Source organism: Sorex araneus, chromosome 11, assembly GCF_027595985.1.
Source record: "Sorex araneus isolate mSorAra2 chromosome 11, mSorAra2.pri, whole genome shotgun sequence".
Taxonomy (NCBI): Eukaryota; Metazoa; Chordata; class Mammalia; order Eulipotyphla; family Soricidae; genus Sorex; species Sorex araneus.
The window spans coordinates 34852712-34878707 of record NC_073312.1 but is presented as its reverse complement, the minus strand read 5'-3'; the positions used below and the strand labels follow the sequence as shown (position 1 = coordinate 34878707).

The window sequence follows — 25996 nt, the reverse complement described above, 5'->3', positions numbered from 1 at the left end:
ATGCAAGGCAAATGCCCTACCCGCTGTGCTATCACTCCAGCCCCAATACTTTTTTTAATATAAGAGAAAATAAAGATTATCAAGGCAAGGCATTATGCTTATAACTATAATTACTACATTAATTATCATTAACAAATCATCAGATTCAGGTTCACAGTTGCTTTTATTCTACATATAAAGACCTCTAAAATTCTATGCTGTGAGTGTATTTTTTTTTAGTACTAAATGATTATACACTATTTTCTCTGGATCCTATAAGTTTAAATTTATTATATTTAGGAGTCTAACATCTATGCTTATGATTGACAGTGGTCTATAAATTTCCTTTCTTGTCCTTACCCACTTCTGATATCATGGCTCCATTGATTGACTTACAGAATAAGTAGTAAGTATTTCCCTTTGTTCAGTCTCTGGAGGTTTGAATAAGATTGAAATTATTGAAGAGATAAGTGATAGTATGGTGGGTAGGGTGCTTGCCTTGCATGTGTCTGACCCCAGTTCAATTCCCAGCAACACATATGAAGCACTCGAGCCTAGCTAGGAGTGATCCCTGAGAGCAGAGCAGGAATAAAGGAGTAAGCCCTGAGGAATAAAGGAATAAGCTAATGTGTGGCCCAAAAAACACAAGAAAAAAATTTAAAGATTGGAATTATTGGGCTGGAGAGATACACAGTGGGTAGGCGTTTGCCTTACACACAGCCAACTCAGGTTCGATTCCCAGGATCCCATATGGTCACCTGAGCACCACCAGGAGTAACTCCTGAATGCAGAGCCAGGAGTAACCCCTAATCGCCAGGTGTAACCCAAAAAGAAAAAAAAAAGATTCAATGATCTGTCCTTTGCAAATTTGGTAGAATTTACCCTAGCAATTCTATGGGTGTGTTTGCTTTGTTAAAAATATTAAATAACAGGGGACTGAAGTGATAGCACAGCGGGTAGGGCATTTGCCTTGCACGCAGCCGACCCGGGTTTGAATACCAGCATTCTATATGGTCCCCTGAACATTGCCAGGGGTGGTTCCTAAGTGCACAGCCAGGAGTAATCCCTGTGCATCGCCAGGTGCAACCCAAAAAGCAAAATATATATATATATATACATATATATATATATATAAAATAACAAACTGGTTTGGCATTTAAAAATCCATAAATATGTAACTCATTTTCTATTTTAACCATTATATTCATCTTTAGTTAACTTTTATATTTACTCATTAACATATTAATTCAGTTCAATAGGCAAAAGGCTTTTAATAAATTTTAAGCCCCAATTGTGGTTTAAAAAACTGTTAAAGGAAGTCAAGATAACTAAATAGAAAGAACTTATACTTGCCTCCTCCTTGGATAAGAAAATCTACACAAAAATATAGATTAATCTATACAAAACTGACCTGACACCGTGATGAACATTCTTTTTTTTAATTTATTTAATGCTTTTGGTTTTTGGGGGGGAGGGTGGGGCCACACCCAGAGGTGCCCAGGGCTTATTCCTGGCTCTGCACTCAGGGATCACTCCTGGTGGACTCAGGGTATTATATGGAGTGGCAGGGACTGAAGTCAGGTTGGTCGTATGTAAGGCAAGCACACTACCTGCTGTACTATCTCTTCAGTCCTAAACCCTAAACAAAGTTTCTAGAGCAAGGGGCAAAAGGAAAGCATGCGGTCAGATTGGAACAAAGATACCATAATTGCCAAAAAAAAGGAAACCCCACTATGAAGCAACAATAAGCAACAGAAAAAAACATTTCAAAGATGTAAAATGTTCTCCTGGGGGGTAAATAGACATCAGTACCCTAAAACTATGATCCTATATCTATAGGATCATTGTTTTGGAGTCACACAACATTGGAATGGGAGGCAAGAAACTATAAGGCATAAACAGGTCTTGGCATAGCATTGAGGTTAGCACAGTGAGAGGAGTGGACTAAAAGTATCCAATGAAATATGGTAAAGGGATATTGGCACAGTGGTGGTGAACATGGTGTGGAAATTTGGTATACCTAAAACAAATAAAGATTTAGGGGCTGATGAAATATCTCAAAGGGCTGGAGTGCATGCCCAGTATGTTCACAAAGACTTGCTGGCACCAAGTTCTGGTACCAGAACTACCAGATCTGTACTGGGCTGAATATCACCATGTGCTGACCCCAAGCCCCTGAGCACTCCTACACATACCCCAAATAAACCAAAAAAAATTATACTCTTATAAATTAATGTTAATTTAAGTAAAAAATAGCTTTATATTCTAAATACAGACTAAAGAAAAAGTACAGGGATTCAAGCACTTGCCTTGCACACTCTCCCCTCATTCTATCCCTGAACACCACATATGGCCCCCTGAGTACCGCCAGGAGTGATCCCTGAACACAGAGCTAAGAGTAAGTCTTAAACATCACTGGGTGTGGCCCAAAAAAACAAATATTTACAAAAACTAAATAGTGCTCAGAGTCACTGGCAGGCCCCATCTTGGTGACCTTAGTGATGGCAGCAATGATAAAAATCATATAGGACCTTACTATCCATAGTATCAGACCCTGAGGGCAAATTCCTGAGAAGAACTCCACATACCGCTGGCAAATAGCTAAACTAGCAGGGGGCCAATTATCAAGAGTTATTTTTCTAGCAGATAAACAGACCTGGCACCTGCCAGTTCACAACTCACTGCTGGCAAGTCAACCATACCTCTCTGGATAGAAAGCAGACTTCCCCAAACTTCCCAAAGCATAGCAAGTTAATCTAGTCACCCTTCTACCTGATGTGTTTCCAACATATTTCCAACAGCACATAGCCAACAGATTACTACTCCCTGTAAGCTCTGGAGTGCCCACTCCCTTACCAGCTAGGACCTAGGCCTCAGTCACTTCTTTTTTTTTTTTTTTTTTTGCTTTTTGTTTTTTGCTTTTTGGGTCACACCCAATGATGCTCAGGGGTTACTCCTGGTTCATGCACTCAGGAATTATCCCAGGCAGTGCTCGGGGGTCCATATGGGATGCTGGGACTCGAACCCGGGTCGGCTGCATGCAAGGCAAAGGCCCTACCCACTGTGCTATCGCTCCAGCACCCTCAGTCACTTCTTAAACCCACCCTTCTGTCAGTTCCCCAGACCCATCCAAGTCTGAGTAACAACGGCAATTCTATATTTACTAGACACTGGAACTTTTGATTCCCTGATACAACCAAGGCACTCCCAGCCTTCAGGCATAGAAAACCCCCTAGAATTTGCTATCTGAAATCCCTTGTTGCCATCGAGGCCTGACCCCTACCCAGGTCTTCATGGTTGTATATGAAGATGTAAGAACTCACCCACATATCATGGGTCAAGAAAAAAGTCTAGGTGCCAGAGCAATAGTATTGTGAGTTGGGCATTTATCTTGTATTCAGCCAACCCAGTTTAATCACCAACACCCCATGTGGTCCCCAAGCCCACCAGAAGTGATCCCTTAGCATAGAGTCAGGCCTAAAGCCTGAGTACCTCTGGGTATGATCCAAAAAACAAATAAACAAAAACCTATAAAGAATCCTAAATATAAGAGAGCTATGTAAGAAACCTAAAAAAGACCTTCAAAGCAATAGTCCTAATGGTAAATGAGGACTCAATGGAAATGAACCTCAACAAAGAGAAAGTAGGCAAAAAGCCTGAGTGAAATCCAAATAAAAACAAAAGAATACAGTAAAAATTACAAAGAGGGTCTCAATAGCAGACTGGAAGAAGTCAAAATTAAACCCAGAGATCTCAAAGGAAAAGGAAACTATTTTAAAAGATCAGCAAAAAAGAATTTAAAGTAATGAAAATAGCATACAAATGATATGAGTTAGCACCAAGAGAAACAACATTCGCATTATAGGCATTCTAAAAGGAAAAGAGGAAAGAATGCAACCAAAATCACATTTGAAGAAATAATAAGCAATTCCCCACGTGGAGAAAGGAATTAGACATCCATATCCTGGAAGCCCAATGAATTCCAAATATACCAAAATCAAATAGATGCACAATTATAGTAAAATAACAAAAGTCAAAGATAAAAAGAGGAATCTTTCAATCCTACAAGGAGCAAGAGTAAACCAAAGAGTCCTCTATATGAGAAGCCCCGCATAGGGCTATCAGCTAATTTTTCTACAGAACCTTTACACCAGAAGAGAACAGCATGATGTCTTCAAAACCTCTAACCCAGAATACTCTGCCCGTCTAAGGTGATTATCCAAATTGGAAGGAGATTTCAGAACTTTCCAGACAAACAATATGTAAAGTAATTCATCACCACTAAATTACTCTTCCAAGAAATATTTAAGAGATTCCTATAAAAAGAAAAGAAATTTCACTTGAAACTGGTAAGATATCAAAAAAATGTGGAGAAAATGAGAGTAATAATGAGAATCCTGTATTGTCAAGTTTACTAATTTTTCTTTATTACTTCCATTCTGTTGTTTAGAGAATTTTAAAATTCACATTAGTGTATTTTTTGTTCTAAAATTTGTATTTTATTCTTTTAAAATAGATCTTATTTCTCTGATATTTCACATACATTTATTATTTATTAGTAATTTATTTTCCATTCCATCGTCAGAGCTCTGACTACTATCTCACTGTTGAGTGAAACTTCTGTTTTATATATATGAATATGCTTCCTGGTTTAGAACACAAGTCACATTTAGAGGCAGGGAGGAGGATTTGGGCCACCCGAAGCAATGTTCAGGGCTTACTTCTGGCTCTGCACTCCTCCTAGGATTAAGAAGACCATATGTGATGCTGGGGATCAAACATGGGTCAGCTGTGTGCAAGGCAAGTGCCCTACCCACTGTACTATTATTCTGGCCCTCAGTATTCTCACAAGGTATGAGCAAATTTGTTCTAGGAGTTTTTTACTCTATCCAGTTTTTGTTTCTGGCCACACCCACTCGTGCTTAGGGGCTATTCCCTGCTTAGAACTCAGGGGTATCTCAGGGATGTTCTTAGAGATCAGGTAGTTCCAGGGCTCAACTCCAGACCTCCTGTGTGCAATACTTACATTCCAGCCCATTGAACTGTCTCTCCAACCCCATAACTGCTTTGCCCCCCCTTTTATTTGAAAGTGGGGGGAGGTTGGACCACACTTTGTGATGCTCAGAGCTTCTCCTGATAGTGTTGGTGGTGGGCAGGGGAACCCATATGTGGTACCAGGGATTGCACTGAAGTTATCTGCATACAAGGCAAATGCCTTAATCTGTACTATCTCTCTGTTCCAGGCCAAAACTGGTATTATTTATAAATCTTAAAAACATAAGACTGAAAAGCATGGGGCCGGAGCGATAGCACAGAGGGTAGGGCGTTCGCCTTGCACGCAGCCGACCCGGGTTCGATCCCCGGCATCCCATATGGTCCCCCAAGCACCACCAGGAGTAATTCCTGAGTGCAAAGCCAGGAGTAACCCCTGAGCATCACTGGGTGTGACCCAAAAAGCAAAAAAAACAAAACAAAACAAAACAAAACTGAAAAACATGTTGTTGGGGGACAGCTCCACATGAAAAAGGTATTAATAATAAGCAAGTAAATAGGGAATAATACAAATGGAATACATTTGGCAAATGGATGAAGTAGAGAATAACAATAGATGCGATAGTTTTGGTTGTATTGTAATTCTTGGGTGATTTCATGTACTTTCTCCGTTTAATATGCAACATAATTGTGTTTATACTAAATATATGTGCATAAATACCTGAATAATTTCCATATTCATGAAATGTTCCTTTAAAAGTACGTTCTCTATCTTGTAGCATAGTAATGAGTCAAGATTCTCATGCATAAAGTAAATGTCCTCAAGATGGCAGAGAAGGGTACCCTGTCAGATTATTACTGCAACAAAACAGAATCAACCACAGAATTCCAGATGCAGCATTACAAAGGAAGAGCATAGAAATAACCAGCAAACTGTCCCAGGAGCTTTTATGTGTGGAACCTTGTGTAAGGAGTCAGATCTTTGTGATTCCAGGATTGGTGGAAGAGTGAAGCAGAGGACCAGATCACATGAGAGAAAAGAAACAGTGGGCTGAAAACCCACCCGCAGCTTTATGAATCTCCACCCACACAAGGCCTGAGCGGAAGGCTGGACCTAGGCCTGGCAGGGCTCCCGACCAGCATTTGCAGTGGAGGCATGCATCTGTAGCTCCAGGCAGGGAGGCAGTCAACCAGCATTCCAGGCTGAGGTGGTGGGCAGACAGCCTTCTGTGCTAGGTGAAGACAAAAACCATCACCTCCCCCACAGTGCATCTGACTGAGTGCAGACATTCACGCCTACTCAGAAAGATTTGATCCAAGAAAGAAGGAAGGCTGGTTCTGTTGTGCGTGGCAGCCTAATCTCAAGGAATGGGGCAATAGGGCCAGGGTGAGGCACACCAGGAACTGTGAATACAGGAGGAACACTTATTTGTACTGCAAAGTCTCTGCAGCTGCTAGAAGCAACACAAATTCAGACTCTCAAGAACTGTATAAAACTGGTGATTATGAACTTTAAATTGCTATCCAAGTAAATACAGAGCAAGACCCTCACCCCTAGCCCTCGGAGTGTACCAGACACAAAGATGTTAAGGAACTCATCTGCAAATTTAATGGCTGAAGACAAAGAATAAAAAGGTCCCCAACATTCAAGAGCTCTCTAATTTCTTAGAGGAAGACTTCAAAGTGATAATGGTAAGAATGTTTAATGGAAGATACTAGAATAGACTTTCAACAAAGAAAGGGAAAGCATGAGAGAGTGTGAGAGAAAAACTGAACTAAAGAGCATGATAGATGAACCAAAAATTCATGGATGGACTTAAGAGCAGACTGGTAGAAGCTGAGGAACAAACTGGTGTACTAGAAGACAAGACACTGAAATAATCAATAATATGAATGAGGGACCAGAGAGATAATATAGTGGGTATGGCATTTACCTTTCACACAGCTGACCTAGGTTCAATCCACAGCATCCCATATGGTCCCCTGAGCATGGCACAAGTAATTCCTGAGCACAGAACTAGGAGTAACTGCTGAGCACAGCCAAGTATAGCCCCAAAACTAACAAAAAGAAAAAGAAGAAAAGAAAAGAAAAGAAAAGAAAAGAAAAATAAATGAAAATAAATTAAGACTATGTCAGAGATCTATGAGATAATTTAGAGGAATATCATCAGGATTATAGGAGTACCCAAAGAAGAGTATAGAATAGGGACAGAATAGTCAAGGAAATTACAGCTGAGAACTTTCCAGTCTGAGATTCAGTCATATATCAAAATCCAAGCACAGGTCTCTAGCATGTAAAGCAAGAGCTGGTTTTTCAAAAGAATAAACAAGATTGACAAACCTTTGGTGCCGGAGGAATAGTACAGCAGGGAGGGCATTTGCCTTGCATGAGGTTGACCTGGGTTCAATCCCTGGCATGCTATAAGGTCCCCCAAGCAACATCAGGAGTAATTTCTGAGTGCAGGGCCAGGAGTAACCCCTGAGCATTGTCGGGTGTGACCCAAAAAGAAAAAAAAAAAGGCAAAACCCTCAGGTAGACTCACAAAAAAAAAAAGAAAAATCCTAATAAATCAGATAAAAAATGAAGTTACATTAGAAACTACAGAAATTTAAGAACACTGTAAGCAACTTTACACTACAGAATTGGAGGACCTGGAAGAAATGGATAAAATTTTGGAATTCTATAGACTCCCAAAACTGAATCAGGAAGAAGCAGAATAGTTGAGTAGATAATTATTAACATATAAATAGAAGTAATGAACAAGAGTTTCTGAATAATAAAAGTCCAGGCCAAAAGAATTCACTAGTATGTTCTTTCAAACCTTCAGTGAAGACCACTTCCTAACCTTTTAAGCTTTTCTAGAATGTTAAGAAACAAGAATTTCCAAAACAGGGGCTGGAGCAATAGCACAGCAGGTAGGGCGTTTGCCTTGCACGCAGCCGACCCAGGTTCGATTCCCAGCATCCCATATGGTCGTCCCCCAGCACTGCCAGGAGTAATTCCTGAGTGCAGAGCCAGGAGTAACCCCTGTGCACTGCTGGGTGTGACCCAAAAAGCAAAAAAAAAAAAGAATTTCCAAAACACAAAACAGTTTCTGAAACTACTACAACCCTGATACCAAAAACAAATTCATCACCAAAAAAAGAAAATTATAGACCAATATCCTTAATGAACATAGATGCAAAGACCCTCAATAAAATCTTCATGAACTAAGTTCAACAATACATTGAAAGATCATACACCATGATAAAATGGGATTTATCCCAAGAGTAGAAGGATGGTTCAGTAAACACATGTCAAATAATGTGAAATACCACATCAGTAAAGGAAAGAAAGAAATCATATGATCATGCAAACAGATGCAGAGAAAGCATTCAGCAAGATCCAACACCATTTATGTTTAAAACTCTCAATAAAATGGTAATCGAAGGAAATTTCTTCAATTTAATAAAAGCCATTATTTCAAACCTACAGCTAACATCATAAGCAATGACAAAAAGATGACAAATGACAAATGACAAAAAAAGCCTGTCCTCCAAAGTCAAGCACAAAACAAGGTTATTATATTTCACTACTATTATTCAATAAAATGTAAGTATTTACCACAGTAATTAGACAAGAAAGAGATATTAAAAGGAATTCAAATCGGAAAATAAGTAGTCAAACTATCACTAAATTGTACGTCACTGTCACTATATTACTGTCATCACTGTTATGCTATTGTTCATCGATTTGCTCAAGCGGGCACCAGCAACGTCTCCATTATGAGACTTGTTACTGTTTTTGGCATATTGAATATGCCACGGTAGCTTGCCAGGCTCTGCCGTGCAGGCTAGATACTCTTGGTAGCTTGCCAGGCACTCTGAGAGGGTCGGAGGAATCGAACCTGGTTGAGCTGTGTGCAAGGCAAACGCCCTACCTGCTGTGCTATCACTTCAGCCATATTATACGTAGAATATCCTAAAGACCCCACCAAAAAAAGTCTAGAAATAGAGGTTAGAGTGATAGTGCAGCAGGTAGGGCACTTGTCCTGCATGAAATTGACTGGGCTTTGATTTCCAATACCACATACGGTTCACTGAACCCCACCAGGAGTGATTCCTAAGCATTGAACCAGAAGAAAACTCTGAGCACCTCCATGTATGGCCCAAAACAAACAAAACCATATAGAAGCAACAAACCTATGCATAAAAGTGGCTGGCTAAAGATTTAAATACAGAAATCTGTTGTACTTCTCTATAGGCAAACAATGAGATTGAAGAGAAAAAAATTAATTTCATTCACAATCACACTCAAAAAAATCAAGTATCTGGGAATGAATAAAGGGCTGAAAGGTTTATACCAAAAAAAACCCCCACTATAAATCACTGTATAAAAAAACACAAAAGACACAAAGAAATAGAAACAAATTCCTGTTTATGAAGTAGAAGAATCAGCATTGTTAGAATGGCCATCCTTGGGATTAGAATGATAGTATGATGGGTTGGGTGTTTGCCTTGCATGTGGTCAACCCCATATGGTGACCTGAGTACCACCAAGAGTAATCCCGGGACACGAGTCAGGAGTAAGCCCTGGGCACTGTACAAAAATAATAAAATAAAATGACCATCCTACTCAAAGCACTTTACAGATTCAATACAGTTCTCATTAAAATTCCCATGGTATTATTTAGTGACTCTAAACAAGTACTGGTAAAACTTACATGGAGTAATAAAACTCCTTGGGAAGCTAGAGAGAGAATATAGTGGATAAAGCACTTATCTTGCATGCAGTTGACCCGAGTTTGATCCCAGAACCCATTTGATATGATCCCCCAAACCCACCAGAAGTGATCACTTAGAACAGAACCAGGAGTAAACTCTGAGAACAGTTGGGGGTAGCTCCCAAACATAAATAAATAAATAAATAAATAAATAATGAAACTCCGTGAATAGCCAAAGCGATCTTGAGATCAAAGACTTCCCATATCAAACAGTACTATAGAGCTATACTAATAAAAATTGTGTGATACTGGAAGAAAAATTCTCAGACCAATGAAACAGAATTGAGAGGCCAGATATAAATTATCAGGTATATGGACAACTAATAATAAAGGAATTAGGGCATGAAGCAGAGCAAGAAAAGACTCTTCATCAAATAGTATTGGAAAATTAGTCACATGCAAAAAAAAAATATGGAACCCTATTTCACACCACATACAAAAGTTAATTCAAAATGAATTAAACACCTCAATATTAAATCTAAATCCATAAAACACATTAAGGAAAAGATAGGCAGAAAGCTCCCCATGGCATTGTATTCAGAGGCACCTTCTATGATTCAATGCTATCAGTTAGGAAAATAGAAGCAAAACAGAACTACATTAAATTTAAAAGTTTCTGCACTGTGAAAGGAAAAACAAAAATTTTTAAAAAAAATACTACTCAATGGAAGAAAAATCTTCCCTCACCACATATCTGATAAAAAGTCAATATCCAAGTTCATAAAACATTCACAAAGCATCACAAGAAAGCAACCCCATCAAAATAGGGAGAAAAGTTGAACAGACACTTTCCCAAAGAAGATATACATGGGGCCAATAGATACACTAAAAAATGTTCTTCATAACTTATCATGAGAAAATAAAAATCAAGACAGTGACAAGATATCACTTCACATTGAGACTGACACACATGAAAAAGAGTAGAAACAAAGTGTTGACAAGGACGTAAATAAAAAGTGACCACTGTCAGGCAGAGAGATAGTACAGCAAGTAAAGCACTTGCCTTGCACGCAGCCGACCAGGATTTAATTCCCAGCATCCAATATGATCCCTGAGTCCACCAAGACTCCAGAACCAGGAGTTACCCTTTAGCACTGCCAGTTGTGACCCAAAAACAAAATAAACAACAACAAAAAGGGAGCCATCGTTGGTTGGAATGTTGTGTGGTTCAGCGTCCATGAAAAATATGTACAAAAACTTGTCCCTAAAAAAGTGAGAATAGAACTTTCATATGACCTAGAGATTCCACTTCTTGGCATCTACCACAAGAAAACAAAAACATTAATCTGAAAAGACATTTGTGTCCCTATGCTCTTTTCAGAACTATTCACAAAAGCTAAACTATCCGTAAACAACACGTACAAGAAAAATGACTGGGTAAAGAAACAGTGTTATGGGCTGGAGAAATAGTACAGCGGGTAAGGTGCTTGCCTTGAGTGAAGCCGGTTAGGGTTAGATCACCGGCATCCCTGAATGGTCCCCAGAGCACCCCCCGGAGTGATTTCTGAGTGCAAAGCCAGGAGTAATTAACCTCTGAGCATTGCTGGGTGTGGTCCAAAAACCAAAAAAGAAAAGAGAAAGAATAATGAAAGAAACCATGTTATATATACACAGTGAAATATGAAATCTGTTTTTCTGAAACTTGGGTGGAACTGCTAAAAGTGAGTCAAGGGAATGACAACTATAGAATGCTCTCATTCGTATGAGGTGTAAAAAAGAACAAAGTTATACACCAACTGGCAATGATAACAGACTCAGAGTCTCCCTAAGGCAGAGGTGGGGCAGGAAAAGGAACCTAGAGACAAAGAGGAGGGATGCTGGTAGGTGTAGTGACATAATCCTGACACAAACTTTACGGTAAACCACTGTCACTGTCATCCCGTTGCTCATAGATTTGTTCGAGGGGGCACCAGTAACGTCTCTCAGTGTGAGACTTATTGTTACTGTTTTTGGCATATCCAACATGCCCCGGGTAGCTTGCCAGGCTCTGCCGTGGGGTGCAATAGTCTCGGTAGCTTGCCGGGCTCTCCGAGAGGGGTGGAGGAATCGAACACGGGTCGGCTGCGTGAAAGGTGAACGCCCTACCGCTGTGCTATGGCTCCAGCCCACTGTATACCACGATGCCTAAAAATAATAATAAAGGTTTTAAAATCCTTTTATTCTCCTCCTTGCATCTGTGAAGTCCTAAATTCTACCCCTGGTACTGCAAATCCAAGTAACAATTTTTTTAAAAATCTGAATTTCCTGAAAGATAAGTAACTTTTTGAAACCTGGGTAATATTTGTCTGCATGCCAAAAGTCAACATGTATCTAAGGTAAAAAAAAAAAATCTGTTTCTTGAGGACAAGGATGAAGTAGGCAACACTCTTTAAATAAGGCTCTAGCACTATCTTAAGCATGGGAATTGTGTGCTTCTCTAGGTTCCACGATCAAATTAAAAAAATATATATATATACATATATATATATATTGACCAAGCCCCGGCACTTGATGTACATATGGATCCGTTAGTTCTCTTCCCCAAACCCCTAACCATTTAAAGAGTAATAATCAGCACCATCCCTCTCATTTATTTACAACTTAAATATTAACTTGCATCACCTTCCTAATTTCCTTAACATTTTCTCGTGGCAACTCATCTAAACTTCCTATCAGGTAAGAGAGCAGCCCATTCATTCCTGAAACGTGGATGACCAATAAATAAATAATATCAGCTAGGCGAAAGGAAAAGGACAGGAAACAGAAATGGCCCCCTCTGCCAAAGAGACGGTGGAAACTGGAGGGGGGCGGGGAGGACAATAACAACACTGAAGAGATTTCAAAACAATATGCCAGATGGGAGGAAACTTCCCGTGCCCTTTTTTTTTTAATTATTTTTTTTTTGTGCAGTAACAGTATAACTCAGTTGGGGGATTTCACGCCGTAAAAAAAAAAATTAATAAAGCGCTACTGAGCAGACAGCCCACTCGAGCAAAACCAGCGCAAAGATGGCGCTGACACGAAGCCCCTTCTCCTCCCGCGGCCAGTCTCTCGCCTCACATTTCCCACAAACCCTCCGAGCCCGGCGCCGCTCCCCGAAACCTGCGCGTCCGGGCGGCGGCGAGCGCGCAGGCGCAGCGCCGCGTCACGTGATGCTCCCAGAGCCCCGCGGAGCTGGCAGGAGGGGCCTCGCCAGCTTCCGCCGCCGCGTCGCTTCAGGGCCCGGGCGGCGAGTTCGCGCTGCCTCCACCGCCGCGGGGCCGCTGGGGGTCGCGGGGCCGTGAGAGGAGCGCGCGGCGGCGCGGCCATGGGGCTCGGCCGAGCCCTGTGACGGCCGGGACCCGAACGGCCCGGGCCCTGAGCGCGTCACCTCCGGGGGGCCTCGCCCTCCTGCTCGCGGGGCCCGGGCTCCTGCTGCCTCTGCTGGCGCTGCTGCTGCTGGCGGCGGCCGCCAGGATCATGTCGGGCCGCCGCTGCGCCGGCGGGGGCGCGGCCTGTGGGGGCGCCGCGGCCGAGGCCGTGGAGCCTGCCGCCCGCGAGCTCTTCGAGGCGTGCCGCAACGGGGACGTGGAGCGAGTCAAGAGGCTGGTGACGCCGGAGAAGGTGAACAGCCGCGACACGGCGGGCAGGAAGTCCACCCCGCTTCACTTCGCCGCAGGTAACGGGGGGCGGGGGGGCCGGCGCCGCCTCGCCCTACACCCCACCTGCGCACCTCGCACCCGCATCTCCGAGGCCTCCAGCCAAACCCTGTGCCGCCCCTTTCGGTCTAGCTACCGCACACACACCCCCATCTTCCCCCCTCCTCCCGCGGACTCGGGTCCTGGTCATCTTGCCGTCGCCACCCGGGAACGGCGGAGATTGCGGTCCGGGGCCCGCGTGCGTCGCGCAGGAGAGGTTGTTTGTGTTTGTGCTTTGTTTTGCTTCAACAATACCTGTACCAACTTCCGGTGTCGCTTCCCTCCGCGGCCTCCCCGTACACGCCAGAAAGTAGGGGACGTCGTGGATCCGGTGATTTGAAGGGCCCATTCTCTCTCCCCTCTCCCCCAGATGGGCCCGTTTCTTGCACATTTCTCTTATCAACCCGCTTGTCAGTCCCTTGGGTTTAGGTCTTAGAAGCCTTCATAAAATGCAGCGATATCTTTTGGGAGGAACACTTTGATTGGATACTGACAGATTCCCGTACATGGGCTTTTTCCGCATAGGATATTCAGTTTCTAGCAAGTTTCTGGAAATCAGCAAGTTTGGGAGAACTGAGATCTGACTTAGGCTTGGGTGCAGGCTGGTACACTCAACCGTACACGTCGATTGGGGTAGAAAGTTGTAGGATGAGAGGAGAATTTGGTACCATTTGGATCTACACTCATCAATTGGAACTAAAGTCACCCCATCTGATAGATCTCTATTGAAAGGACTTTCTTTGGATGTTTGCTAGCTCACTTTAAAATATAAGCGTAGTAAGTTTAATTGAGGAACTTAAAGGAACTAAAAACAGCACGTTCCACTACGTCTTTAAAGCTTTTATTTATTTCACTTTGAGGAAAGGTCTTAACTATAACCTCATGTGCACCATGCATGGTTGAAAACTGAAATGCGTTCTTATACTTCCCATAATCTTAGGGGTTTTTATTTGTGTATTATGATTTTTAAGGTTTTTTTGTTTTGTTTTGGGCATCCATTTTAGAACATTCCCTATTCTTCTGGACTAAGAATGATGAACAAGAAGAGTGTGAGAAAGAATACTTTGTTCGTAGACATTACTTTCACGTCTTCTACCAGTTAAGAGATTAGCTTTAACCAATTCCTGTTTGGGTGTTTTTGTGGCGAAAAGGGACAAAAAGCCTAGTGATTCACAGGGCTTACTTCTGGCTCTATAGTCAGAGATCACTCCTGGCCAGCATCAGATGATATGTGGTGCTGGGGATAGAACCCTGGTAAATCGCGTGTAAGGCATGTGCCCTACTTGCTGTATCATTACTTCAGTCTCAGGAAAATTCCTGTTTTTTAAAATGTAAATAATACTAGGAGGTATGCTTTTGTGATAAATACAGAGTTTCTCAGTTTTCTATTGAGGATTCTTTCTAAAGGAGAAAGTTTGGAAAAACCCTTAGGTGGAACAACTATAAACAACCTATGTAAAAGTGGAAGGGAAAAAAGAGTACTATAGTAATATCTCACCTGTTTAGCCATTTTGCCTAAAATTTTAGTCATCATTGATACTTTTTCCTCAACTAATTTATGTTTTCCTGTTTAGCCGTCTAGTGAACAGTGAAACAACTGATTTGGCAAACTATCATAAACAACTGATATGTAATCCAAAGAGTAATGTTAGATTCTGTTCACTTGATCTGTGTGATAAAAATAACCAAGGAAGATCTTAGTTGCTACCTTTCAAGAATTTGATGTGTTACTGAGTTCATGTCTGAAAGTAGTAATATTTAGAGGCTAAAGTTTTGGGATTGGGTTCTTACACACTTGTTCCTCACTCACCATCCCATTATCAGTTCAGTATTAACATTCTAAAGTACCTTTTAACATAGATTTTATGTTGTTTGTTCTAGAAGTTTCCGAATTTATTTAACCTACCACCCTCCTCTTTGCAGGGGAAAAAGAGAAAATTACTCAGTGGCCTCCTGGAAATCTAACTTTTTAACTCTAACAAACTGAAAATGGGCCCCAATTCATTGTATCCAAGGCTACTGCCATACCTCACCCCAGAAAATTCAATATGGGAATCAGTCCTCATTACTATTTACCCAATTACCAGTTGCAGATTATATTATTAAGTTTTAATGTATATAGGATTGGAGAGATAGTTCAAAGATTTTGCGCCTCCAGGTTCTGTCCTTGGCACCACATGGCCCCCCAAATACCAGCTGGCTGGGAGTAGCCTTGAACATCAGCTGATGTGATCCCAAAAAAAACAGAAACTAAATAACTTACAGTATTAAAAATAAAAGCGCTTTTTTTTTGCATTAAGCCAGAGCTGTTAATAGCCCTGCGTGAAACCTAAGTGTATGAAAACTTTGATAATTAGCTTTTATAATTGTTTAAATTTTTTTCCAACTTTTAAATAAGCACATTTTCTTTCATAAAGGGAATAGTTTATGTTCTCGTAGGTAGTAAATTTTCGGTTATGTTAATATGTGTAAGCATATAATTGGCAGACAACCTGCCATCAGTATATGATGCAGGACTACAAAACTGCCTAATCAAGCATTTTCTTGTGTTTGTATTATCAGAGCAAGCTATAGCGGATTTTTTTTTTCTTTTTGGGTCATACCCGACGATGCACAGGGGTTACTCCTGGCTTATGCACTCAGGAATTACTCCTGGCGGTGCTCGGGGGACCATATGGGATGCTGGGATTCGAACCCGGATCGGCTGTGTGCAAGGCAAATGCCCTACCTGCTGTGCTACTGCTCCAGCCCCAGTAGCCAATTTTATAAGCCAATTAAAGTTTAGAGATTTTATTGAGTATGGAGTGGTGCATCTGGCTTGTCCTTTAGTTTTAATTTTCAGGGAATGAAAATGAAAGAACTCTGCAGACCAAAAAAAAAAAAAAATGAATCAGATAAAGGAACAGTGTAGGAAGAAGTTGGTATGAGTTTTTATCAAGAATATTTAGTTCAGGGGCCGGAGCGATAGCACAGCGGGTAGGGCGTTTGCCTTGCACGCGGCCGACCCGGGTTCGATCCCCGGCATCCCATATGGTCCCCGAAGCACTGCCAGGAGTAATTCCTGAGTGAAAAGCCAGGAGTAACCCCTGAGCATCGCTGGGTGTGACCCAAAAAGCAAAAAAAAAAAAAAAAAAAAAAAAGAATATTTAGTTCAATTTAAAAAATTTTTCAGCCCTAGACAAATTAAATTCTTCTATTAGTGCAAAAAATATAAACAGAAATTCCTCTTATGTTTGGTACTTTTTATTATCCAGCTAGATTATATTTCTTCTAGTTAAGTATAAGAAGTAATTTCTTACAAAAAAAAGTTTTGACTTCAGTATACTGCCACTTACCCTTTCCCCATCCCCCTCTACATGGAAATATGAATAACTTTTTTGGTGACACATCACAAAACTTGTAGAGGCAAGTTGGTGGTAGAGAACCTGAAGCACTAATTTTGCTAAAGCAATAGCATCTGAAATTCTTGGCTGTAATCCCCAGAATACACCAGATTTCCCTAGAGAAGATTGTCTTTGAAGTTACCTTTAAAAAATAAAGGACAGAAACTTTGTGAGAAAGTCATTGTGTCCTTCATAGCCAAAAGAAGAAATACATAGCATTCTCTACAATCAAAGACTCAGGAAGTTGGGGGAATAGAATTTTAAGGCTTTAAGAATCCAAAATAGGGCAGGGGAAATAGTTGAGAGGGCTGGAGCATATGCTTCGCATGCAGAGGTCTTGAGTTGGAGCCCCAGTAACACATGGTCCATTCCCCCACACACACCTTAAGCACCACCGAGTATGGCCGTTGTGGCTCCCAATGTGCAGACTGTCACTGGGAGTGGTTTCTAGCCACCTTAAGCACTGCATGGGAGTCATCCACTCCATCTCTCCAGCCAAAAAATCTTAGATATTATATGGAGTATGCAGAGAGTTATACGTGGTAAAGAACAATATAAAGTCATTTATTAGAGTCACTGATTAGATTCAGAGAAGAGAAGGGGGGTAGAAAATGGACAAAAGAGAATTAGGTGGAAAATAACTTGGGGAGTTCAGTTAACCTAAGTACTTATATTTTTAGAATCCTGTTACCAGTCTTTATTTGTAGTGTGATACTTAGTAATGTGTTTCTGTTGGACCAATCAGACTAAACTTCAGTTATTATATTCTGTTGTATGAATAGTACATAAGAAATTTTCTTACGACAAAAGTGAAATTAGAACATCAAGAATTTGTCAGACAACAGACATGAGTACTTGGTCTTTATTTATAATACTGATGAACAGAAATGAAGTTTAACAAGTTACTGTTTTCCCACATGTGGAAGACCATTTGTAGAAAGATGAGTTCCAAAAAATTGCTTTTTAGCTTTTAAAAAATGAGTTTCTGTGTCTTATGTGACTTTTACCTATCAAAATAAGAGTCAGGAGGTAGAAGGTTACAAGGAGTCAGACAGCCTTTAACTGTTCAGTAGTGGAATTGACTAGATGTGTTCAGTGGTTTAATTGAAATTTTTCAGAGATACCATAGAAGGGATTTCTCTGTATTACAATTGGACGAACAGATAAGAATCATGTCCAAGAAAGTGAAATGATTCCCCCAATTGAAGGTTTTAACAACTTGCTAGCTTTTATGATTACTCATATCCTTTCCCTAAGTGGTGTTAATGAAGACCTCTAACGCCTTTCAATAGTATTTTATTCTTTTGACTGTAAGCCAAAGTCATAATTACGGGAGTAGTACCCACACTCTTTTACCTGGGATTAGAATGATAGATTGTTTCCAGGATTAGTTTTACTGGGGGATGTGATTAAATCTCTCATATGCAGAGAACCCTAGTATCAAGCAAAGAGCAGTATATTTAAGAATTCAAAGTATTGGGCTGCAGAAATAGCTCAGGGGTACATGCCTTGCATTTTTAAGACCCTGAGTCCCATCCGCAATATCACATGACCCTTGAGGCTCCCAGCACACTGGTCTTAGTTGGCAGAAGTGACTGTCTTCAACTTGACTATCTCCACTATCTCCCAAAGTGACTCGGCCGGTGGAAAAGCCCCTCATGCCAAAGCAGCAGCATCTTGATTCTTCAGCTTTCTCAGCATTTTTACAACTGGAGCTTAAAATATATATATACCCTTCTCATAGCACTTGATGAATCTAGAGATAGTGTTTGTTTTGTTTTATTTGGGGGCTACACCTGGTGGTGCTCAGGGCCTACTCCTGTCTCCGCGCTCTTGGATCACTCTTGGCAGACTCAGCGGACCATACAGGATGCTGGGGATCAAACCCAGGTCAGCTGCATCCAACACAAGCACCCTGCCCGCTGTACGTTAGCTCTGTCCTCCTACAGAGAGTTTATTGACTTCAGTAACAAATAGTTTGGAGTACTTGTTTCAGTACTTTGAAGGTTGTCACGACTTGGGTTAGATCTCCAGTACCACATATGGTCCCCTATACCCTGCAAGGAGTGATTCTTGAGCACAGAGTGAAAAGGAAGTCATGAGCACAACTGGGTATGCCATCTCCCACCACCTACCACTACGACCACACCCAAAAAAAGATTGTCAGAATTTCATCATCCCAGATTCAACGCAATTCCCATCAAATTCAGACAGTATTCTTCAGGAACCTAGAAAAGTCAGTAATAAAGTTTGTATGGTATCAGATGAGACCACAAAAGCCTTACTGAAAAAAGAAATAGGGAGGTATCACTACCAAATGTGAAACTGTATTATGAAGCTATAGTCATCAAAACTACGTGGTACTGGAATAATGATAGGCTCTCTGATTAGTTGATCAGAATCAAATATCCAAGGGCAAAATCCCATATATATGGACAGTTAATTTTTGATAAGGGACCTGAGAACATGAAACAAAGAAAAGATAGTCTTTTCAACAAATAGTGCCAGGAAAACTGGATAGCAATGTGTAAGAAATTAAAGATGGGGGCTGGAGCAATAGCATAGCTGGTAGGGTGTTTGCCTACACAGCAGACCAGAGTTCGATTCCCAGCATCCCTTGGGTCCCCTGAGCACCTCCAGGAGTAATTCCTGAGTGCAAAGCCAGGAGTAATCCCTGTGTATTGCCGTGTGTGACCCAAAAAAAAAGAAGGAAGGAAAGAAAGGAAGAAAGATCCATTACCAGCGTTAACTTCACAAAAGTTAATTCAAGGGGCTGGAGTGATAGCACAGCGGGTAGGGTGTTTGCCTTACACGCAGCCAACCCAAGTTCGATTCCCAGCATCCCATATGGTCCCCCGAGCACCGTCAAGAGTAATTCCTGAGTGAAGAGCCAGGAGTAACCCCTGTGCATTTCCGGGTATGACCCAAAAAGAAAAAAAAAAAAGAAAAAGAAAGGTTAATTTGAAATGGATCAAAGACCTTGAGATCCAACCAAAAACTACAAAGTACAAAGAGGAAAATACAAGCAGACACTCCTAAGATATGGAACCTCAAGGATGTCTTCAGTGATATGATACCACGGGTAAAAGCAACAAAATCAAAAATAAACAAGTGGGACAAAGTCCAATTGAAGAGTTTCCACATTGCAAAAGAAGACTAAAACTAAAAGACCACTATATGAATGGGAAAATATTCGCATAGAACACATTAGATAAAGTATTGATATCCAAGATATATAAAGTATTCATAAAGATCATCAACAGCAATAAAAAATTTCAGAAACACAAAAAAAAAATGGAGAGGAAATTCCCTTTTCAGAGAAAGGCCAATTGGCACATGAAAAATGCTCAGCATCACTTAGTAGGGAAATCCAAATCAAGGTAACGATCAGACATCATCTCACAACAGTGAGAATGGCACATACCAAATATTATAGGAGCTATCTGTGCTGGCAAGGATGTGGTGAAAAAGGAACTCTCATCCACTGCTGGTGGGAATGTCATCTGGTTCATCCCCTGTGGAAAACAGTATGAAGAGTCCTCCATATACTTAGAATTGAGCTGCCATATGACCCAGCAATTCCACTTTGGAGAACCTACCCCCAGGACTACAAAACTTTCAAAAGGACACATACAAAACATTATTCATGACTGCACTTAGTACAGTAGCAAAGATACAGAATCAACCTAGATACCCAAGGACAAATGTATGGTAAAAATGTGTTGTACCTATACATAGTGGAATACTGTGCATGTGCAGGGAACAATAAAATCATGCAATTCCTGCAGCCTTGTTGAAACTGGATGGCATATTGAGAGAAGTAAGCCAAAAGAAGAAAGACAAACACAGGATGATCTCACTTATCTGAGGTATATAGAATAATTAGGTGAAGAAATGTGATTTAGTAAATAGAGGATGCACAGATCACCCTTGACCCCAGAGCTTAGGGGGAAGGACAGAGAAGGAAAGAAATCAAGGGTGAAAGGAAGAAAATGAGAAAGGGAAGTAATGGGGAACAGGGCTTTAGGAATAAGGGCTTTAGTTATACTGATGATGTGGGAGAGTAGGATAGCTTATGTGTCCAAAGCACAGACCCAGTAAAACTAAAACCATGAGCTCCAATCTGCAACCACTGAACTTTGTAATATGCCTGTCACAGTGGTAGGTGGGAATGGTATGGGATATGGGAACACTGGTAGAGAGAAGTTAACACTGGTGGTGGGATTAGTATTGAAATATTATATGTCTAAAACTCAATTAGCAATAACTCTGTAAATCACAGTTCTTTAAAATTAAATTTTAAATATATATATATATATATATATTGCTTTTTTGAAAGGGGGGGGCTTTATCATCCCAAAGTGTGTGGCATCATTTTATTTCACCAGAGTGTTTATCTTCAGTTGAACTGGATAAAGCATTCTCCTTTCTATTTGGGTAAAGCATTCTTCTTTGTATTTCTCATTCTAATGAAGTATACACAGGAAATACCTTTTCCTAGAACTTAGTAAATTTAGTAAACAAGTTTTAAATGATCCCACTCAGAAATGAAAAGAAGAGAGAGGAACCAAGTTATGAAAGTCAAAGCTACAAGTTGTGTGGTTTTATATTCTCATCTTTCAGACCACTGGAACCTCTGTTTCATGGCATTTGATAATTTTTGTTTCTTAACTTTTTCTCCTGGTAAAATTGTATGTGAACGTATCAGCCTCCTTTTATTTTTATTTTCTTAATTTATTTTTATTTATTTATTTTTTATTTATATTTTTTTAATTTTATCACCATGTGGAAAGTTACAGAGTTCTCAGGTTTATGTCTCAGTTATACCATATTCAAACACTATCCCTTCACCAGTGCCCATATTCCACCACCAAAATCCCAGGTATACCCCCCGCCCCCCCACCCCAACTGTATAACTGATGAATTTCACTTCATTTTCTCTTCACCTTGATTACGTTCCATATTTCAACACAAAACTCACTATTGTTGTGGGAGTTATACCCCCAAACAAGATAACCCTAATATTAGGAAGCATTTGATAATTAGTTTTCCATTAAAAGATTGTATGTTTTGGGGCTGGAGAGATAGCACAGCGGGTAGGGCGTTTGCCTTGCACGCGGCCGACCCGGGTTCAAATCCCAGTGTCCCATATGGTCCCCTGAGCATGACCAGGGGTAATTCCTGAGTGCAAAGCCAGGAGTAACCCCTGTGCATTGCCAGGTGTGACCCAAAAAGAAAAAAAAAAAAAAAGATTGTATGTTTTCAGGTTTTAGAAAAGGTCGCGCGGCCGCGCGGCTCGGATGTGTCCCAGTCCCAAATCCTGGAGCCGTGTTAGTTGCTGCTCAGTGTCGCCAGGGCTCCATCTGGAGAAGGTGTTCAGCCTCCTTTTAAATTGGAGAAATGTATTAGACCAGTTATATCAAAAGGCCATTTTGAATTGTAAGAGAGGGTTGGAAGTCACACTTTAGTGGTTTCTTTTTAGTGACTTCACAGATTTTTGGAAGCCATTCAGATGAAAACATGTTTCCTGAATAGCAGTATGGTTGTCTTAAGAGCCAGTGTGGTTGGAGATATATATATATATATATATATATATATATATATATATATATATATATATTATTATGAATCTTGATAAGAGGAATTGAATTGACTGCATAGTAATCATAAATCAACTACATTCTCTCTGAGGCTCATTTATTTGCTCTTGTAGGAATTACAGATGCTTTGAACCTATAGCAAGTCCTACTGTATGCCAGATTCTGACTTTGGCAGGTAACACACACATTGTTGATCAGCAAGCACACTTTCCAGTTATTCCTGCAGACCCCACCTCCAGCATGAACAAGTGTGCCCACCCCCTCCTCCCAGAGCAACCCTGCTTGTTTCATTGTCAGTGCTTTATAGTGGATTCAGCTTTGATGATATTGGTTCAGGGATTTGTTGTTGGTTCTTGGGCCACACCCAGCAGTGCTCAGGACTTATTTCTGGTTCTGCACTAGGGGTTCATTCCTTGCAGACTCAGAGGCTCAGAGGTTCAAAGGGGGTGCTGGGAATCAAACCTGGGATATATACATACCCCGCACCTTCACTCTTGGTAATGTATAATCATGTGTTTCACAGGTAGAGATAGCTTCAAACATTTGAAGCTAAGTGCAGTTCCATAATTATAAAATAAGTGTGTCCTAAACAGCCACCAACTACTAACTTTAGGTTTTCTTTTGTAAAGAAATCCTTAGGGTATGAAGATTGGCATTGACACTAAGGACATGCCCATTCATGTTCTATCTGGCCAGTGAGAAAAGGATCAAAATTTAGCCCATGAAACTGTTCCTTCTTTAAGAAGTGAGTATTTAGCAGAATTCTTTGAACTATTCTTAAGACCCTAAAATTGGGGATTCAGCAAACATTAGTCTTTCAAGATTGGGAAGCATCTTAAACCCAGAGATTTTATGAAACTCCAGTGGTGGGCGATTTTAATTTTGAAATACTGTTTACTGATCCCTTTTAATTTATTTTTGTGTGCTGAAAAAAATTTTCAAACTTTCAAATCTCAAATGTTTCTTTTAATCTTTCAGGATAACAGCGTGACCTCTTCTCATTGGTATTGTCTAATGTGATTCTAAAAGCATGCTGTTAGTCTCAGATTGGTTTCAGACATCTTAATGACTTGGAAACATGTTGATACAAAGTTATTACAGTTGTAGTCATCTGTTGGTAACTATATAGATAATAACTTACCCTTTCTATCATTATCTCCTTAGCTAACAGTTCAGTTTTCAGTGTTCGGTCATCTATAATAGTACTGAATCTCTTTTTTGACCTCTAGTTTTAAGAAACCCTTTCTCTTCCTGTTGGTACTCTGATTAAAAGATCACTTCCTTCTTGACCTTTTTTGGTGACTCTGAAATAGATATCTTCCCAATTGACAGTCTCTCGTATCAACTGCATGTACCACTACAGTTCTTTCTGTGCCCACCCTACTCACCTGTTTTTGAAAGGTAGCTTACAAATTACCATTTTGATGTCAGGTAACCTTTCAAAGGAAGAGCTACCCTTATTTTTATGGGGGGTTTTTGTTGTTGTTGTTCTATGCTTTCCAATTTAAGAAATCTACAAAAATTTTCCTCCACATGGTTTCTGAATGACTTACATAGCAGCAACATTGAGGCAATTGTGGATGACTTATTTAGGAAGCACAGTATGATCAACAATGCATATACCGCATAGGGATAAGGAAGACTGAACTCAAGCTATGGTAGCAACAGATCTGGCGTTTCCCTCCTTGAAATTGTCCTACTTGCCTTCTGAACATAATTCTTAATGGTTTACTTCATTATTCTCTTTCCACACCATTGTGTATTATTAATTCAGCAAGTATCAACTTAGCAAATTGCTGTGCAGCATATATTGTGGAAGATACTGAAAGAAGTGATTATGAACTGAGTTAGACAGTACTCCTACCCTCCATGGAACTTAATCCAGGACTTAGTGTCAGGGGATCTGCTGTAAACAGACACAGAATTCCCCCTTTTTTTTTTTTTTTTTTTTTTGAAGCCTGATTCCAGGAGGAGAGAGAGAAACCAAATATTTTCTCAATAATCTTTACCTCTCCCCTCCTAGATAGGAAATACTCAAGATAGAAAACTTTGTGGTTGGGAGGATTGGACTGCTTTAATTGGATGATTAAAATTGGCATCCTTAATTGGTGACATTTAAACAGATTAAACTTTGAGTAGGAGTGAGTGATGCTACCAGCAAGGGAGGAATGGTTTGGATAAAAGAATAGTTTGTTCCACTTCCCCGAAATAATACTGCATAGTTGACACATTGAAAGAAAACTGTATCAGGGAAGAGCAGTACAAAGTGAGTTAGAGATATAAGTAAGAGCCTAACTGTTACTGAATTTTATTATGCATGTAGGTGGAAAGCAAAGTAATTATTTTAAAAGAGTATGACATAATGTTTGCTTTTCAAAAGTCATTTGGGACAGATTGGAAATGAGAAGTACAAATTAGAAGACTATTAGTTCAGATGGGAAACTCTTGTGGGTAAGTTAAGTATTGTAAGTAGAAACAGAAAAGTTGGGGAACATGTTGAATTTGAAATATCTTTGAAATATTTCAGTGGGCATGTATCCAGTGAGCAGTCAATTTCTAGTGAAAAGGCTAGAGATTTAAATTTGAAGCTTGTGTTCCAGGTGGCACGTAAAACCAGAGAAGTAGATGAGATCATCTAGTAGGGAAGAGAAATAGAGTACTGAGTCTTTAAAGGATACCAGCATTTAGAGATAAGACAGTCCAAAACTTGAACTTACTTTCTACCTCAAACCTATTTCATCTAAAAAAGAATTCATCTACACATTCCACATTAGAGTTAGTGCCAACTCCATTCCTCCACTTTCTGGTCCAGAAACCTTGAGATGATCTATAGTTCCTCTCTCACCATCTCACCCATTTTCTTGCGCATGTCCAGTCCACGAGTAAGCTTTGCTGGCTGTCCCTTCAGAATATTCTGAATTTGCCACTTGTTATTTTTGACAAGTGCCAACAGGTTATGGTCCAAATCACCATGATCTCTTACTGATTTGTACCCTTAACCCACTATCATCTTGTCTCATTGCAATATTACAGCCAGAGGTCTTTTCAAACATAAGTAACATATTGTAACTTTCAGCTCACACTCCTGCATTGACTTCATTTTCCTCAGAGTAAAATGTAGTGTTCCTTACAGTGTTCCTCAACCACTCTCTAACCCTCATTACTTCTAACCTCAGACCTACCAATTATTTCTCTTTCTCACTCTGCTCCAGGTACTCTGGTCTCCTAACTATAATCCAGTAAGAAAAATTTTTGAAAATCTTTGATCACATACCAAAAAATCAGCAAGGCCAGCCCACAGTGACCTCCTTTTTCAGCTTTACACATCCTCCCTGTACACACACCTGATCAACCTTTAATTATCTTCTAATGTTTTTTTTGTTTTGAATTATTAGTCATCTTCCTGACTCCATAAAGAAATGTTAATGAAAGTAAGGAATTTGCTCTGCTTTGTTCACTGGTATGCCTCAGATAACTTGAAAAAAAATCTATCACATAGTAGATGTTGCCCAGTCATTTGTTAAGGGATGAGACAAGAGAACCATAAGAGGGTGATATCATCAAAACTTCTCTCAAAAAGGAAGGAGTAAACTGTCAAATGTTTGGGGAGGGGAACTGGAGAA

General features: G+C 40.3%; 1 protein-coding gene across 1 annotated transcript in view; it reads left to right on the top strand.

Annotated features, from left to right (window-relative positions):
• The first annotated feature begins 12922 nt into the window (after positions 1-12922).
• The window catches only part of TNKS2 (tankyrase 2), a 66158-nt gene continuing 53084 nt past the window's right edge, over positions 12923-25996 (top strand). The window contains exon 1 of the mRNA XM_055118812.1: positions 12923-13371. Within this exon, the coding sequence (XP_054974787.1) occupies positions 13173-13371 (199 nt within the window). The 5' untranslated portion in view covers positions 12923-13172. The remainder of the gene's footprint in view (positions 13372-25996) is intronic.